This window comes from Cavia porcellus, unplaced genomic scaffold (genome assembly GCF_034190915.1).
Source record: "Cavia porcellus strain 051 isolate PalLab524CR breed Dunkin Hartley unplaced genomic scaffold, mCavPor4.1 scaffold_12, whole genome shotgun sequence".
NCBI classification, from domain to species: domain Eukaryota; kingdom Metazoa; phylum Chordata; class Mammalia; order Rodentia; family Caviidae; genus Cavia; species Cavia porcellus.
Window position 1 is genome coordinate 57,970,450 of NW_026947495.1, and position 18,354 is coordinate 57,988,803.

Genomic DNA, 18,354 nt, shown 5'->3' on the forward strand with positions numbered 1-18,354 from the left:
TCCTCTTGCCTCAGCCTTCAAGTGTTGGGATGATGGGCATACACTGGCCATGCCCAGCCTAATATCTAGTTTGGTGTTAATAAAGTCACTCATTTCGTTTGATTATTGTTAGTACAGTACACATTTTTAAAAATCCTTTGTCTTTTTAACTGTGTCTTCTAAAAATTATTACTATTATTATTATTATTTTAAAACTGTATCCATTTTTTTTTTTTGGTCCTGGGAATTGAACTCAGGGCTTTGTGCTTGTCAGACAGCTGCTTATGGCACTGAGCTATATCCCCAGCCCTAAACTGTGCCATTTTAAGCCCATTTCTTTTAGGGAACTGATTAAGTCTTTTTTAAAATCTGATTTGAAAAATCTCTGACAATAGGGGGCTGGGAATTTAGCTCAGCGGCATAAGCACCTGCCTTGCAAGCAGGCGGCGTCAGTTCGATCCCCGGTACCGATACAAATGAAAAAGACAAAAAAAAAAAAAAAAGAAAAAAAAAGAAAAATCTCTGACAATAGTACCTAGACCAGTGGTGGTAACCCTATGGCACCATAGCTGATGTGCAGAGCTTCTGTTGGCATGCTACCGAGGTTGCTCAGCATTGCTGCAGCATCATCCTAGCAGCTGAGGGTCAGATAATAGTGCACATGGGAGCTACACACATGCTTAGAAAGGAGACACTAGTGGTGTCAGGCAACGATGTCAGGAGCAGTTTTGGCTCTCGGTGTCTAAAAGGTTTGCCGTCACCAACCTAGACCATCTGTTTTTAGAATGATTTGTCAGATGAGTATGTCATATTGTTTTGTTTCAATGCCTTTTGTTCTTTGTTTGCTTCTCTCTCTCTCTCTCTCTCTCTCTCTCTCTCTCTCTCTCTCTCGCTCGCTTGCTCGCTCGCTCGCTCGCTCGCTCTTTTTTTTTTTGGTACCAGGGATCAAACTCACGACCACGCGCTTGCAAGGCAGGTGCGTATGTTGCTGAGCTAAATCCCCAGTCTGCCTTTTTTTCTTTTATGCCTTTTTTGGGATTGTTTTTTTCTGTCTCTATTAATTTGTGAACTATAACTTTTTTAAAACCTCTTTTCAGAGATGCTCATACTACATTTTTGTTTGTTTGAAAATTAGTTATAGCTCTTTAATTTGTGAACTGTAAATCTTTATTTTACTAATTGTGATACTGAAAAGACTAGCTTCCCAGTGCACATAGAAGCTAATACTATGGAAGTTGGCTTTGCAATAACAAGGAGGTTTATGGTAGATCATCTGATAGGGAGACATGAGGCACATTCAACTGTGACTCATTGTCTGGTCAATAGCAATAGGAAGCAATAGTAGCCTGGATAAAGGGACATAGTGGGTTGATTGGTTATAACCAAGAGTCTTGGTGGAATAGTCTGTACCTAGTACACTGGACCACGTGGAACTTCTGAGTCCTTGCAATTGGAGAATTTCTGTTTGGTCAATCCTGTAACTATTGATGGCACCCCTTCCTTTTATGTCCCTGTGCCTTGCTTACAAATTCTGCTTACCAGAGACTTGGTTTTGCTAGATGCTCAAGGTCATTTTATGTCAGGTGCTATAGTGCTCTGTCCTGATAAACAGCTGGCATAACAATTTTTAAAAATAGGAAAGCTGGTATTTTATAGCCCAATTTCAGTTGCTTAATGGTTTATGCCTTAACTTATTGTAGTCTAGTTTTTACTTATACTACTTAATGTATGTATAGAAACTTAATAATAGTTTGCTTCTGTTAGTCTTTTTCTTATTTTTGTTTGTTTTACTTTTACATACATCACAAACCCTTGAATGTGCTATTTTATACCACTTTTAAAAAGTTTAAATAAAAATAAAAATTCTTGCCTATCAAGTTACTATAGGCAGTACTTTTTACTCCCTTAATACTTTGATGGGAAGACTATTTCTTTTAAAGGAAAGGACCCACCTTTTAGAAGTCTTCTTCTCTTATTGCTTTAATATATAGATTTTTCTAAAAACTTGTAATTTCTAGTTTCTTAATTTTAAATTAGGTACTTTTAGCTTATTTTGGTAATTGGCTAGCCATTTCTGAGTCAGATAGAATTTTCATGGTGTATCTTTATCCTTTTAACTTAAATATATCTGTATGTCTTTATATTTAAAGTGCACTTCTTTTGGAGAAGATATATTTGGATTTTGCTTTTTTAAGTCTAGTGTTACAGTGTATTTTACTTGATGTGCTTAGAATGTTCACATTTGTTATAATCCTGATAGGATTTTATTCACAGCCTCCGTTTTGTTAATTTTCTATTTTCTGTTACCTTTTTATATTTCCTTCCCACACAGTGGTTTCAGAGATAGGTCCTTTTGTCCTCATTTTTAGAAAGAAAAACAAGGATTATGAAAGAAAAACTTAGGGATCATAGAGTCTTACCCAGTGAGTGGAGCAGTGGGCAGAGCAGGACCCAGATTTTCTGTGCTAAATAAATATTTGAATCATGAACCATTCTTTTGCTTATTGCAACCATCTGTGTGAGGACTTCTTTTCAGAGATGCTCATGATATGTGTGACTTTGCCCTCTGAAGTTATTTTTTTGTTGGATATCTGTATATCTATATTTTATTTTATCATAGGGCATTTGTACCTGTACATGGTATATCTTGGCTTCTTCTTTTTTCTATTCTCCTTCCCTCCCTTTAACTCCTTTTCTGTCCTTTTTAAAAAAAGCTTTATTTCTATTTTTTCCTTGGTCCTTCCTTCCTTTTCTCCTCTTCCCTCCTTTGTTCCCCTTCATATTTGAACATTTTCTTTACATTTCCTATTACTATTGTATGGTTCAGTCCTTATTTACACTTTCAGCTCCTTACACCAGAGAAACAATGGGCATTTAAACTTATGTGTTCAATTTATTTCACTTTAAAGAGTATGGTCTCAAGGTATATCTGTTTACCTAGAAATGTCTCAGGCTTATCCTTCTTTATGGCAGAGTAGTACTTCATTGTACTATAAAACGTCCCACATCTTTTTTATCCATTCAGTGATTGATGGCCATTTGGTCTGTTTCCAATATTTGGATATTACAAATTGTACTGCTAAACATGGGCGTGCATATATCACTATGGTATGTTGCTTTTAATTTTTTAAAGAAGATACCAGGAAGGGGACTAACTGGGTCGAATAGAAGCTCTAGTTTTAGTTTTTTTTGAGATCCATAATGATTGCACCAGTTCACACTCCTACCAGCAGTGGAGAAGGGGTCCTTTTCCTCCACAGCCCCACTAGTATTTGTTATTGGTTGATTTCTTGATAACAGCCATTCTTTCTGGGATCAGATGGAATCTCAGTGTTGTTTAATTTGCATTTCTTGAATGACCAGGGATGCTGAACATTTTTTCATGTATTTATGTGCCATTTCTACTTCATCTGAGAAGTGTTTGTTTATTTCAGCTTCCCATTGCTATATTAGGCCTTTAGATGGGGAAGGGAGTCTGATTTTTTTGAGTTTTTTTTTTTCCTCCTTTTTTCCCCCTTTTTGAGGCAAAAGCTTCACTCTGCAGTTCAGGTTGGCCTTGAACTCACTTCATAGCCCAGGCTGGCCTGTAACTCTCAGCAGTCCTCCTGCCTCTACTTCTTGAGTGCTAGAATTATAGTTGTGTGTCCCTCTGTCTGGCTTTGAGTTCTATATGTATTCAGCATACTAGTGCCTTGTCTGAGGGCCAGCTGCCAGAAATTGTTTCCCACAAGGTGGGCTGTCTCTTCACTCTGTTAGTGGTTTCTTTTGCTATGTAAAAGCTTTTTAATAAAAATGGCATTCTAGCTGTTGATTCTTAATGATATGTGATTGGAGTTTTGTTCATAAAGTCTTCACCTATACTAGTGTCTTCAAGAGTTTCTTTTATTTTATCTCTCAGTAGATTCGGTGTTTTGTTTTTGATGTTTAGATATTTGATCCATTTTGATTTTAGTTTAGTGCATAGTGAGAGATAGGAGTCTAGTTTCAATCTTTGGCAGGTGGAGAGCCAGTTTTTCCAGCACTATTTAATACGAGGCTGTCTTTCTTTTAGTTATGGTGTTTTGATTCCTTTGTCAGAGATAAAATGACTGAATGTGTTTGGAGTTGTTTTTGTACCTTCTAATTTATTGCATTGATCCTCAGGTCTATTTATTTATTTATTTTGGGAGTACTATTCCTTTTTTTTTTTTTTTGTACTGGGGGATTTAGCTCAGCAGCTGGGGATTTAGCTCAGTGGCATAAGTGGGGATTTAGCTCATACTGGGGATTTAGCCCAGCAGCATAAGTGGCAAGCACCTTATGGTGTTTTTATTATGGTAGCTTTGCAGTGTAACTTCAAGTCAGGAATTGTGATGCCCCCTGCCTTGCCTTTGTTGTCCAGAGTTACTTTTGCTATGCTAGGTCTCTTTTGGTGCCAAATGATTTTTAGGATTGTTTTCTCTCATTCTGTGAGATAATGCTATAGGTATTTTGATCAGATCACACTAAATCTGTATAATAATTTTGAAAGTATAGCCATTTTTACTACATTGGTTCTTCTCAAGAACAAGGAATATCTTTATATTTTCTGATATTTTTTTTATCTCCTTTGATGGAATACTGTAGTTTTCAATGCAGAGGTCTTTTAATTCATTAGATTGATTCCTAGGCATTTTAATTTTTTGGATGCTATTGGAAAATTGTGGTTTTCCTAATTTTTATCTCCATAAGTTTTTTATTTGTGTACAGGAATGCTATTGATTTTTGATTGTTGACTGTGCTGATAAATTTGATTATTGAATCGAAAAAGTCTTCTGGTGGAGTTTTTTGGGGTCATTGATGTAGCATATTCTATCATCCACAAATGATGATAATTTAACTTCCTTTCCTGTCATTATTCCTTTTATTTCTTTCTCTTGTCTAATTGCTCAGGCTAAAGTTTCCAAAACTATGTTGAATAAGAATGATGATACTGGACATCCTTGTCTTGTTTTTGATTTTAGAATGAAAGCTTTCAGTTTTTGTCCATTTAGTATCATGTTGGTTGTTGGTTTGTCACAGATGGCTTTTATCAAATTGAGATAAAGACCAATTATCCCAATTTTCTGTAGAGCTTTTTAAATCATGGATGGGTGTTGGACTTTGTCAAGTGCTTTTTCTGCATCTGATGAAATGATCATATGATTTTTGTCCCTGGCTCTGTTAATGTGGTAAATTACATTTATTAATTTGCATATATTGAACTATCCCTGCATCCTTGGGATGAATCCTATTTGGTCATGCTGTATAATCTTGATGATTTGCTGCATTCTGCTTATCAGTATCGTATTAAAGATTTTTGCTCAATAAGATACTGATCAGACAGGGGATTTAGCTCAGCGGCATAAGTGCTTGCCTGGCAAGCACAAGGTTGTGAGTTCAATCCCTGGTACCAACAAAACAAAACAAAATAAAACAACCCCTGTTCTTCATTAGGGAGATTGGCCTGTAGTTGTCTGTTTTAGTTGGATCCTTTTTGGGTTTTGGGGTTAGGGCAATGCTTGCTTCCAGGAATGAATTTGAGAGTATGCTTCCCTTTTAGTTTCTTTGAAGAATTTTGAGAAGTAGCAGCATAAAGTCTTCTCTAAATTTTTTGTGAAATTTAGCAGTAAATGTGTCAGAACCTGGGCTTTTCTTTGTAGGCAGGCTTTTAATTACATCTTCAATTTCATTGACTGATAGTGGTTTAATTTAGAATTTTTATATCTTGATTAAGCTTTGGTAATTCATATGTATGTGGGAATCTGTCCATTCTATTTTTCTTCTGACTTGAGTATAGGTTCTCAAAGCATGGATTTCTGCAGGATGTGTTGTGATTTCACCCTTTTGATTCCTAATTGCATGGGTTTGAGTCTTTTTTGTCCTTTTCTTGATCAGGACAGTTTTATTTAATCTTTCAAAGAGTCAACTCTTTTATTCTGTTTGTATTTGTTTCTGTAGATTCCACTGCATTAATGTTTGCACTGATCTTTATATTCTTCATATGAACTTTGGGCTTCACTTGCTGTTTTTTTTAGCTCAACATTAGGTTATTTATTTGAGTTTGCTCTTTTTTAAAATTTAATTTTTGTTCTGTTTTGTTTTTTGAGATAGGATTTCACTGTGCCATTTCAGGGCCTTGAACTCACTTTGTAGCCAAGGCTGGCTTCCAATGCAAAGTGATCTTCCTGCCTCAGCCTCCTAGTGCTGGGATTACAGGTGTGCACCACCACACCCAGCACTGTTTTTGTGATACAAGAATATACCACTGTAAATTTCCCTCATAGCACTGCTTTCAGTGTGTCCCATAAGTTCCGTTATGTTGTATTGGCTTTATTGTTTACTTGTAGGAACTGTCTAATTTCTTTTTAATGTCATTTGTGATCCTCTGCTGGCTCAGGAGGGTGTTTTTTAATTTTCATGTGTTTATGAAGTTCTTATGGGTTCTTTAGCTGTTGATTTCAAATTTCATTGCTCTCTGGTCTCATAATATGCATGGGACAACTTCAGTTCCTTTGCATTTACTTAAGCATGTTCTTTGAGCTAGTATGTGGTCTGTTTTGGATAATGTCCTATGAACAGCCGAGAAGAATGTATTCTGATGTTGTGGGGTGAAACACTGTAGACATGTACTAAGTCCATTTGTTCAAAAGTTTGTTTCAGTTCTGATATTTCTTTATTGACTTTTTTGTCCAGTTAATCTATTTGATATTGGGATATTCAAGTCCCTCCTTTAGATTATGTTAGTGCTTATTTCATTTTTCATGTCCATTAATATTTGTTTTATATGGTTATATATGCTGATACTTGGTGCATATATATGACTGATATCTCCTCCTCTTGGATTTTTCCCTTTAGAAAGATATAGTGACCTTTTTCTGTCTTGATCAGTCTTGGTTTGGAATTCACTTTGTTTGCAAATGGAATAGCTATCCCTGTTTTTTTTGGATTCCTATCCCAGGGAATATTGTTTTCCATCCTTTGATTTTCAGTCTATGAATTTCTTTTTGAATTAAATTTGTTTCTTGTATACAGCACTGTCTTAGTTACTTTTTTCTCATTGCTAAGGCAAAATGCCTGACACCCAAAGTTAAAAGGGGAAATATTTATTTAGCTCACAGTTTGTAGGGGTTTTAGTCCATAATTGCCTGGCCTCAAGGCAGGGTGACATATGACATGGAAGACAGCAAAATTAGCAACCAGAGAGAGAGAGAAAGAGTGAGTAAGGAGAAGAGAGTGACTAAGGGAGAGAGAGAAGGAGGGGGAGAAGGAGGAAGAGAGAGAGAGAGAGAGAGAGAGAGAGAGAGAGAGAGAGAGAGAGAGGGAGAGAGACAGAGAGACAGATCGAGATCGAGAATGGAGGATTCTTTCTGTCCCTTATATGGTATGTAAGTTACCTGTCCTAGGGTGGGTATAGCACTCACATCCTTAATTCCACTTTAGACTATGAATTAATCACAAACTCTAGATTCAGCCAGCTCTGGGAAGCCCATTCCCCCCATGACTGAATGAGGCTTTGGGGAAGACATCCAGACTGTAACAAGCATATTGTTGGATCTTGCTTCTTTTTTTTTTTTTTTTTTTTTTAAGAGGAAAAAGAGAAAAACACAAAACAAACCAAAGCGGCGTAAGGGTACACGCAATACAGAACTACAAAACAAAACAAAAAAACATAACAGTAAGAAATCACCTGCTAGTAGATTACACACTATCTTCTTGAAAATAGTTCCTCAAATCACAGTATCAAAGAACACAAGGTGGACATTCAAACAGGGAGACTGCAAACAGCTGTGCTCAATGTTCCAAAAACATTGATAAAGTCAGCTATTTAACACCCCCAAACACACTTGCTGTTATATCCGTTAGAGCTCTTTTTCTTTTTTTTTTTTTCCCTCTCTTTTTTACAACAAAATTTACACATCTTGGATTTTATTACTCCTTAGTGCTTATTACTTTCTTTGGGGGGGGGGATCTTGCTTCTTGATCCATGTTGCCAAGATGTTTCTTTTAACTTGTAAATTGAGGCCATTTGATGATTTTAAATGGATTAGTATTGACTTATCCTTGTTATGTTATTTTCGTGTTCCCCCTCCCCTTTGTTTAATTACTTGCCTTGCCTGGAGAATTCATTCTGTTGGGGTTCGTGGAGTGGTCATTATCTCTTTCTAGAATGTCCTTTAGGACATTTTGAAATGGTGATTTGGTGGTCATGAATTTCTTTAGGTGTACTTTGCCTGACAGTATCTTACTTCTCCATCAATTTTGAAAGATAGTTTTGTGGGGTACATCAGTATGGATTGAAAGTTGCCTTTTTCTAGGGCTTGAAATATTTTACTCCAAGCTCTCCTTGGCTTGAGGGATTGTGTTGAAGTCTACTGTGATTCTGATAGACTTTTCTTTTATATGTAATTTGTTTCTTTTCTCTAACAGCTTTTAATGTACTGTCATTGTGTTGAATTTCTGGAATTTTAACTATTATATGCTTTGGTATAGTTTTTTTTTTTTTGATCATGGCTAATTGGAGTTGTATATGCCTCACTTAGCTGTGTGTCAGATTATTTTTCCATAATTGGGAAGTTTCTGCCATTAGTTCTATAAATGTTTTTTTTTTTAAATGTCATTTACCCTCTCTTGCTTTTTCATTGACTCTGAGCAATCTTAGTTTACTCTTCTTTGCATCATCTATTTAGCAGCTGTTGGATTGATTTTTCAGAGGCCCTTGCTTTTTAAAAAAATCGATTTTCATGATTGCTAATTGCAAGCCTGTCTTCTATATCTGATATTCTGTCCTCACATTGGCTCGTTCTGCTGGGTATAGTTTCAATAGACTATTTAATATGTTGGATATCTATTTCCACTTGTTCCATGAATTGCGTTTCTTTCCTTTGTTGGACATTCATGGTTTCTATCATTTTCTGCTCCATTCATTGTGGCCTCTCTGCCACTGTTTCTGGAATCTTGGTATTTTTCTCTTTTAGAATGTCCTGCAGTATTCTCTGTAGAGTTGAATTGGTGGTTGCAAATCCCCTAGTTCCTCTTTATCCTGGAAGCACCTTGTTTCTCCATTAATTTCGAGGGACAGTTGTACAGGATATATCAATCTTGGCTGGAGGTTATTATCTTTCAAAGCTTGAATTATTTCACCCCACGTTCTTCGTGATTTGATGGTTTGTGCTGAGAAGTCTGCTGTAATTCTGATGGATGGTCCCTTGTAAGTGATCTGTTTCTTGTCTATGACAGCTTTTAATATTCTGTTCTTATATTGGATTTCTGGAATTTTGATTATTTTATGCCTGAGTGTAGTTCTGTTTGGGTTGTAGGTGGCTGGGGTCCTGTATGCCTCATACATCTGAGTATCTTTACCTTTTCCCATATTAGGGAAGTTCTCCTTGATTATTTCTGTGAAAAGCCTTTGCAGTTCATTTGTTTGTGTCCCTACTTCTTCTTTTATGTTCTTAATTCTTAAGTTATAGATCCTCTTATCATCTTCAAGCCTTTGTATTGTTGCTGTTTGTTTTCTTGTTATTTTTAAGAAGTTTTTCCTTTGATCCTCCCACATTACAAATCTGTCCTCCAGTTCAGATAATCTATCCTTAGTTTCTTTCAAGCCGTTATGCCAGCTTTCAATAGAGTTTTTAGTTTCCTGGTAATCTCTTTGAAGCTGCTTCATGTATTCTATGTTTTCTCTATTTTGTCCATCAAATAATTCTACCCTTTTTTTCTGTTCTTCCATTCCACCATCTGTTTTTTTCTTGGGAGGTGCTTAGCATTTCTTTTACTATTCTACTTATATTTTGCCTTACTTGGTAAAATACTTCACTTTTGAACTCATCTATGAGGTCTCAGAGATATCGCTTTATGTCTGATACTGCTTGTTTTCTCTCCTCATTTTCCTTTGCATTTACCTTTCCTGGATCTGTGTTCTCAGGATTGGGGACTGAGGACCCTTGTTGCTCTCTCTTCCCATACTTTTTGTTTCTTCCATACAAGTGTATATAGGCGGCCCCATTTCTTTCTTTGTCGGTTACAGTTTGTTTGAATCAGGCTGGCTAGGTGTTCCCGCCCACTGCAGTGTACTAGGAAGGCACAGACCTGGGCAGCTTATGCTGGGCCTGCCCCTCCGTCAGTCAACCTGCTGAAAGCTTCACTGCATTAGGGTGCACTGCCAGGCACAGGGACCTGGATTAGGCTAGCCTATTGGGTCTTAGTTCACCCAGGTCAAGCACTCCCCACCAATCCCGCTTGAGAGGGGAATATGTGACTGAAGTCACAGTAGTGTCCTGTTCTGGCTAGTCTGCCCGGTCCCAGAATGTCCTCTGTTGGAGCCTCCTAGTCTATGGAAGGGTCCCTGTTCCTCTCACTCATTGCAGGTCGATGCAGGGCTCCCCGCCAGCTCTGCTCTCAATTTGGTTCGCTGATTCCCGCTCTCCGAGCTTTCGCATCTCTATCTGTGCTGTGCTGATTCATATGCAGCAGCGGTGGCAGGAAATTCAAGCCACGGTTTCCAGAGGTGTGGGTTTTAGCTTTGGCACTGAGACTTTAGCTGTTCCAGTTGTAGCACCGGGATTGCATTTCCAGTTGGTTTTTCTCAGCTTTGTTCATTCCTAGGTTGGCAGGGTATATCTCCCCCTGCTTAGGACTCCCCAACTGTACCATTCCTAGAGTCTAAGCTGGCTATCTCAGAGAGCCTCCATAGCTGCTGTTATCTGTCCGCCATGTTATCCTGGAAGTCTCAATGGCCATCTTTTTGCAAATTTTTTTGTATAATCAATTGTTAGAAATATTTTTGTATAATCAGTTGTTATAAATGGAAATACTAATTTAATGTTACAAACATTGAAGTTTAACATTTTTAAGTATTTTTTAAATTTTAGGTTTTTTTTTTTTTGACACAGGGTCTCACTGTAATTCAGGCAGGCCTTTAACTTACTACGTAGCCATCTTTCTAGCAATCTTTCTGCCTCAGTCTCTCAAGCACTGGGATTATAGGCCTCCACTACCATGCGCAGCAGTTTTTGAATTTTGGGATATGGTCTTGCTTGCTCTATTACCTAGGTTGGACCTGAAGTTTTGATTCTCTTGCCTCAGCTTCCCAGAATGCTAGGATTACAGGCTTGTGCCACCAAGCTCAGTTGTGACCATTTAAAATTTTAAGAAATAGCCAGGCATAGTGACACATGCTTGAATTCCCAGCATTCTGAGGCTGAGACAGGAGGATCACTGAGAGGTTGAGTTCGGTCTGGGCTACATGGTGAACTCAAGGCCAGCCTGAACTGCATAGTGGGACCCTGCCTGAAAATAAAATATTTTTTGTAAGAGATTTGTAAGTTTCACCAAACCCAGTTATACTTCTATGTGTGTGATTTACAGCAATGAATTAGTAAATTTTAAACTGTGAGATAAAAAGGACAATCTTACGTTTATCAAAAATTTCAAACATGTACAATGGTAAAGACAATGGAACACTGATTCCTATTACCCAAACTCAACATTTTATCAAGATTTTTTATCTCATCTGCTTTAACTGCCCTTTTTCTTTTCATAACATGTTTCAAGCAAATCCCTAAGTTTATGTCATTTCACCTTGACAAACTTCAGTATGAATCTTGAAATTAATGGATATTTTCTGTCCAAAAATTTTTAGCTTTTTATTTCAGACAATTTACAACATATATAAAATCAGTGAGCATAAGAAATTTAACTAGTATGGGATTTTATTAGGAAAAGACTCCCTTTATGCCTTTTTTTTTTGGTACCGGGGCTCGAATTCAACCTCATGCTTGCCATGCAGGTGCCTGTGCCACTAAGCAAAATCCCCGGTTCTCTTGGTGCCATTTTTGACTTAAAGACAAATTTAAATTACATTTTTAAAAAATTCATACCTTCACAATCAGAAAGGATTTTACTGGTTTTGATTAGTGAATATAATGTAAATGAGATTTGATGTAACTATGTCCTATTTTCAGCAATTAACAATTTATAACTGGTCTCAGTCTAGTCTCACTTCCTTCCTTTATCCCCCATCAGATTTTTAGGAAATAAGTCCCATATAGCACTTTATAAATATTTCTCTGTATATAATCTAAAAGACAAACACTTTCCCTATTCAATGCCAATTACAGTGTTTACCATTATTTACTGTCAGCAAAAAACCCTTACTGTCATCAAATATCCATATTTTCTTACATAACCACAGTGCCATTGTACCTAGTAAAATTAACAGCAGTGATCCAGTTCATGATCAGATCTGTCTAAAAAATAATTTTTAGAGTTGGTTTCTTAGAACGAGGTCATACATTCCATGTGAGCATTGGCTCTCTCCAGCTGTTCCCTTCGAATGGCCCTTCTGTCTTCTTCCTTCCTGTACCCATGGCAGGTTGCAGAAACTGAGTCAGTTGTCCTTTTGTTTTGGTGGTGGTGGTTCTGGGAATTGAATCCAAGGCTTTCACTTCATTCTGAGTTACATTCCTAGTTCTTTTTTTACTTTTCATTTGAGACAGAGTCTCACTAAATTGCTCAGCCTGGGGTTGAATGCTAGGATTACAAGTGTGCGCCACCACACCAGGTTTGTGTCCTACATTCTTGATTTTTCTTTTTTTGTGTGTCACATTTAACTTGTTCTTTCTGTTACACTTGTAAATGAGGTTGACCCAATTCAAGTTAAACTGTCTGTTAAGAGCACTTAGTAATTCCAGATGTGATGGAATACACTTGTAATCCGAACAACTGGGTAGGCTGAGACAGGCGAATTACAAGTTAGAGGCCAGTTCAGGCAATATAGCGAGAAGCTGTCTTTATTTATTTATTTTTGTGGCACTGGGAAGTGCACTCAGAGCTTCACACATATTAGGCAAGCACAGTGTTTGTGAGCTACACCTATAGCCAAAAAAAAAAAAAAAAAGGTTCAGAATAGTTGTGAACCCCTGTGTTTTGATCTCTAATATTGAAAAAACACAAAAAATACTTTGTAAATATTTTTTTGAGTTTCATGTACATTGCAGTGTTTAGTTTTTCATTTTTAGTGATATTCAGGTGGATAAGAATGTAATAGTTTGATTTCCCAAGTATAAAATTTTCCTTTTTTTTATAATAGCAGCATTGCATGGGTCAGATATTTCAATAGATCACAAAATGATTACTTTCTTATTCATTTTTTATTTTAATAAAATTAATTGCTTTGAGTTTTAGAGAACTGAAGCATCTTTTCATGTGTTTATCGAGTAATCAGTATTTCATTTCTAAACTATTCAAATCCTTGCTTTGTTTTTCTATTGAATTTTTTCTTGATCATTTTTAAGTTTGTAAAGTTAGTAATCTTTTATATTTACATAATGTAATAGTTTTTCCAGTTATCTTCTGCTAGAAGCTTTGATTTATATAGTCAGTTTTTTTCTTTTATGACTTTGTTTAAAGTCTTTTTTTTTTTTTTTGTCTTTTTCGTTTTTATTGGTACCAGGGATCGAACTCACGACTGCCTGCTTGCAAGGCAGGTGCTTATGCCGCTGAGCTAAATCCCCAGCCCCTTGTTTAAAGTCTTAATAGGATTTTTTTATACTCTGAGATATTGTAGAATAGTTAACTTTTCCAAGATTTGTTTCTTTACATTTGATTTTAAATTTATTTGGAATATATTTTATGTATGGTGTGAGGTAGGAATGAAATTTATTTCCTATGTTTATTTTTTATTTTTTTATTTTTTGGTACCAGAAATCAAACTCACAACCTTGCGCTTGCCAGGCAGGTGCTTATGCCACTGAGCTAAATCCCTGGCCCTCTTTTTTATTTCCTGTGTTTAATTAATGAGCTTTAGAGCTGACCATGGTGGCACATACCTGCAATCCTGGCATTTGGGAGACTGAGGCAAGAGGATTGCCATGAGTTTGAGGCCTTGCTGGGCTATACAGTGAGTTCAAGCCTAGCCTGAACTACATATTGAGACCCTGTCTTTAAAAAAAAAAAAAAAAGATTAGAAGGAATATATATATATACAGTTAAGCACTGAAACTTTAAACTTCAATTATTGCTTACTTATGAATTAATGCAAAATATTAGAAACAAGAAATAAATTGTAAAGTTTTAGAAATGATCAGTTTGTATTTAGTAGTTTATAAGTGGTAGAAGCACTAACAAAGTAATAAATTGTAGTCAAAAATACAAATCCTGTAATAAATTTTCTTTTTGTATTCTAGTTGGAATCTAGCTGGTATGTTCTTTTATTAGGGAAAGATCTCCCGTGCCATTTTTAATTTAAAGACTCATTAAAACTATGATCTTTTTAAACTTAATGCTTTAAAAATCATAAAGGATTATATTTGTTTTGATATTTTGTGTATATTTTGTTTATGAATGTTGTAAATAGAAGTAATATATTCTTGGTTGATTGGACATCGCTGTTGATTTCTTTTTTAAAATTTTCTTTTTCTTACAGGTTTTGCAAAAGGCATCAAATTAAATCAAGTTCAAATGTCCCCTGTGTCCCCAAAGATTTACTGATGATGTCTGAATTTGTTCTTCCAAGATTTATTTTTTGTCTTATTCAGTACTTAAGAGAAGGCTATAATGAACCAGGTATGTTTTACTCTCCTTGTTAGTATCCCTTTTAAGTCCCCAGTTCACAACATTTTAGCCCTAACATTGATAAAGAGGTGAATATTTGTATGTATTATATATATGTATATGTGTATAACATTTTAAAAGAGATAGTTGTAAGATATAGGAGTTTAATAAAGATACACTAAAATTAATAATAAAGCTTGATAGATAGCTAATTTGTTGTATTGTGCCTTTAGAGTTGTGGTTTTTTTTTTTTCTAACGGGATCTCACTATATAGTGCAGGCTGGACTTGAACTTGCTTGTATAGCCCAAGTTGGCCTCAAATCATGGCAATCCTCCTGCCTCAGTTTCCTGAGTGCTGGGATTACACGCATATGCCCCCATGCACAGCCTCATAGATTTTTTTTGTGGTGCTGGGGATTGAATTTAGGGGCTTGTGCATGAAAGGCAAGAGCTCTACCACTGAGTTTATGTCTCTAGCCCCTTGCAGATGTTTTTGATCAAACTTCAGACTTACTTGACTTTTTGCAGATGATTTGTAATTCATCTTATGGAGTTAAAAATGACTATTTGTAATCATATTAGGTAAAGCAGAATTACAAATTCCTGGAAATGTTTGAATTTAATTTAGATTATTTTAGAAGATAAACACTATTGTTTAATCTTTTGTTTTCTTTTCATAGAAGTTTGTGTATATTTTTGTTTCTGTCTATATATATATATATATATATATTTTTTTTTTTTTAAAGCCAGTCAAATTTAGCAGTGGGGGGGTGGTATACCAACTTTAGTGACACTAATGTTAATAAGTTCTGATAACCCACTGCCATCGGACCAGCCCTGTCTATATATTTTATATAATAACTTAAAATAGGGTCAAATCGCTCACATTCATAATACTGATAAAATGTATGTATATATGCATCATGATAGAATTAAAAAGAAGTGCAACATTGAAAATTACTGACATTCTATTTGCCTTTTAAGATTTAATGACAATCTTGATTGAGGCATTTTAATTAAATATTTAGGTTTAGGTTCCTAATAAAATCCTCAGTCTGACATGAATTAGAGATATCAGTAGCATGAAACCAACTTATTCCTTACTCTTTTTTTCTGTTTTGGTCTTTTGAGACAGGGTCTTGTTATGTAGCTCAGGCTGCCCTTGAACTCACTATGTAGTCCAAGCTGGCACTCCTCTTGCCTCAGCCTACCAAGTGCTGGAATTACAGACGTGAGCCACCATACCTGGCTATCAGATAAATTTATTAAGTTTTGATGATATCTTCTACATTTCTTTCTTTTTTATTTTAAAGAGATTAAGACAAAAGAGGACAGAACGAAGCAGATCAGAACAGAAAAATGTAAGCAGCACAGCACTTCCAACAAGACAACTGGATATTAACAGTAGCCACCATAATGTCTCTTTCTTTGAAATAGTTGATCATGCCTTCATATACAATAGTATCAAACATAACAAAATAATATAAAACCAAGAGAATGAAAGTAAAGTATTATAGGGCATTCAGAACCAAACAGAAAATGAATAATGGCTACAATATTATCTCATTTTCCATAGAAAATTTATTTATACTATCACACACATTAATAGCTAATAAGACACAACATGATAGAACCAATGGAAACAGACGAACAAAAGCATGATAGGACTTCAAAGCAACATGATATTAAATCAGCAATGGCTGCCATAATGTCGTGCGTTTTTTCAAAATAGCTGTTCATACCATCACACATAATTTTTTTTTTTTTTTTTTTTTTGTGGTATGGGGGATTAAACTCACGACCTTGTGCTTGACAGGCAGGCGCTTATGCCACTGAGCTAAGTCCCCTGCCCCACACATAATAAAATTAAACAAAACAGAATAAAACCATTCCAATTCATGAATGAAAACATTATAAGGCTTCAAAGCAATATAATGGGGAATCATGATTACCATAAAATCTTATGTACTCTTAACCTTTCTTACACTAGGGAGACTATATGATATTTGTATATGTGAGTTTGATTTATTTCGCTTATGAGTATGGTCTCAAGCTGCGCCCATTTATTTACAAATATCTCACTGTGATCATTCTTTATAGCTGAGTAGTACGCCATTGTATAAAAATACCTCATCTTTTTAATCCATTTCTCAGTTGATGGACACTTAGATTGTTTCCAAGATCTGGCTATTACAAATTGTGCTCCTGTAAACATGGGTACACATATATCACTGTGGTATGATGTTTTTAGTTCTTCTGGGAATATGCCTAGAAGTGGAATAGCTGGAACAAATGGGACTTCCAATCCCAGCTTTTTGAGGAATCTCCACATTGACCTCTACAATGGTTGCACCAGTCTGCATTCCCACCAACAGTGCAGGAGAGTTCCTTTTTCCCCACAGCCTCTCCAGCATTTGTTGTTGGTAGTTTTCTTGATCTTGACCATTCTTTCTGGAGTGAGAAAATGGGATCTCAGTGTTGTTTTAATTTGCATTTCTCTAATGACTAATGATGGTGGACATTTTTTCATGTATTTATTTGCCATTTGGATTTCTTCATCTGAGAACTGTGTATTCATCTTGGATGCCCATTTTTGGATTGGGTCTTTGAATTTTGGATGTCTGATTTTTTAAAATTCTTTATATGTTTTAGACAGAAGTCCTTTGTCTGAGGGACTGTTCACTAAGATTTTTTTCCCAGTTTGTGGGTTTTCTTTTCACTGTGCTGGACATTTCTTTCGACATGCAGAAACTCTCTAATAAGACGTGATCCCAGTTATTGATTCTGGGAAGTATTTCCCATGCGGTTTGATTCCTGTTCATGAGTTCTCTATCTTCTACATTTCTAATGAATTGTTATCTTATAAAACTACATTATTTTTTGTGTTTGAAATTAATACTATAAATATTCTTACTGAATTTGAATTTGGCATATATTTTTATCTTTTTCTGTCCTTTTAAAGTATGAAAGAGTGTAACATCTTCATTATTCCTAAAACTATCTTGTTATTTTTATCATGAACAAGGTGTTGTACTTTTATATAAAAATATAAAAAATCTTGAGTACTTCTCTTAGAATATATATCTTAAAATATGGAAAAATACTATTTTGATTTTGTCCCAAATTACTATCTCTTTGGAATGATGGAACCAGATACTAGCTGTGATGTTGAATTGCTGGGTTGTTGAAACTTCTGTATTGTTTCTCATGAACTAGTAGGTAGATTTTGCATTTTCTATTACAAGGTGCCTATTTTAAAAAAGAATAGGTAGAAATCATTTATTATGAGAACCTTATATTTTGCCATTGGTTTAATCAAATAATACTGTATACAAAAGCATATTATATTAAATTTATCCTTCAATGACAATTAGCAATAAAAATGGTAGATGACATAAATATATAACTGTGACAATTACTGTTATTGTTATCTGAAAACATGAATAAATGAGTGGAAGTATTTTTTTCCCTAAAGATGAAGTTCATATATATAGGTTCACAACATTTTCCTTTGTTACCTCTCTGTGTTCTGCATTGATTTCTGTCTGGCAAAACAAAACAAAAAACTCCCCACACTGTTCTGCTTTGTGTAGAGATCGCTATAAATTAATTCATGGTTATAGGAGCTGAGAGATCTCATAATCTCACGGCTGGTCTCGGGTCTTTTTTTCCTTTTTTCCCTGCAATCCTTATACCATTGTTAGAGCTTGTGTTGGAGCCCTTGGAAAGCAAGAGCACGATTACTTAAACATCCTCCTCATTATTATGTAAGAGGTGGGAAGAATGAACAGGTGAACAGTATTTACAGAGTATTAGCTTCC

The 18,354-nt window shown here is 35.6% G+C and overlaps 1 protein-coding gene across 7 annotated transcripts in view; it reads left to right on the plus strand.

The window, feature by feature from the left end:
- Positions 1-18,354, plus strand: part of Ubr3 (ubiquitin protein ligase E3 component n-recognin 3) — a 199,132-nt gene that overhangs the window by 13,662 nt on the left and 167,116 nt on the right. For all 7 annotated transcript variants that reach the window (XR_010050855.1, XM_063259240.1, XM_063259242.1 and 4 more), the window contains exon 2: positions 14,405-14,544. Coding sequence is in view for 6 of the 7 variants with exons in the window: in XM_063259240.1 (XP_063115310.1) it covers positions 14,405-14,544 (140 nt within the window). In the remaining variant the exon portion in view is untranslated. The remainder of the gene's footprint in view (positions 1-14,404; positions 14,545-18,354) is intronic.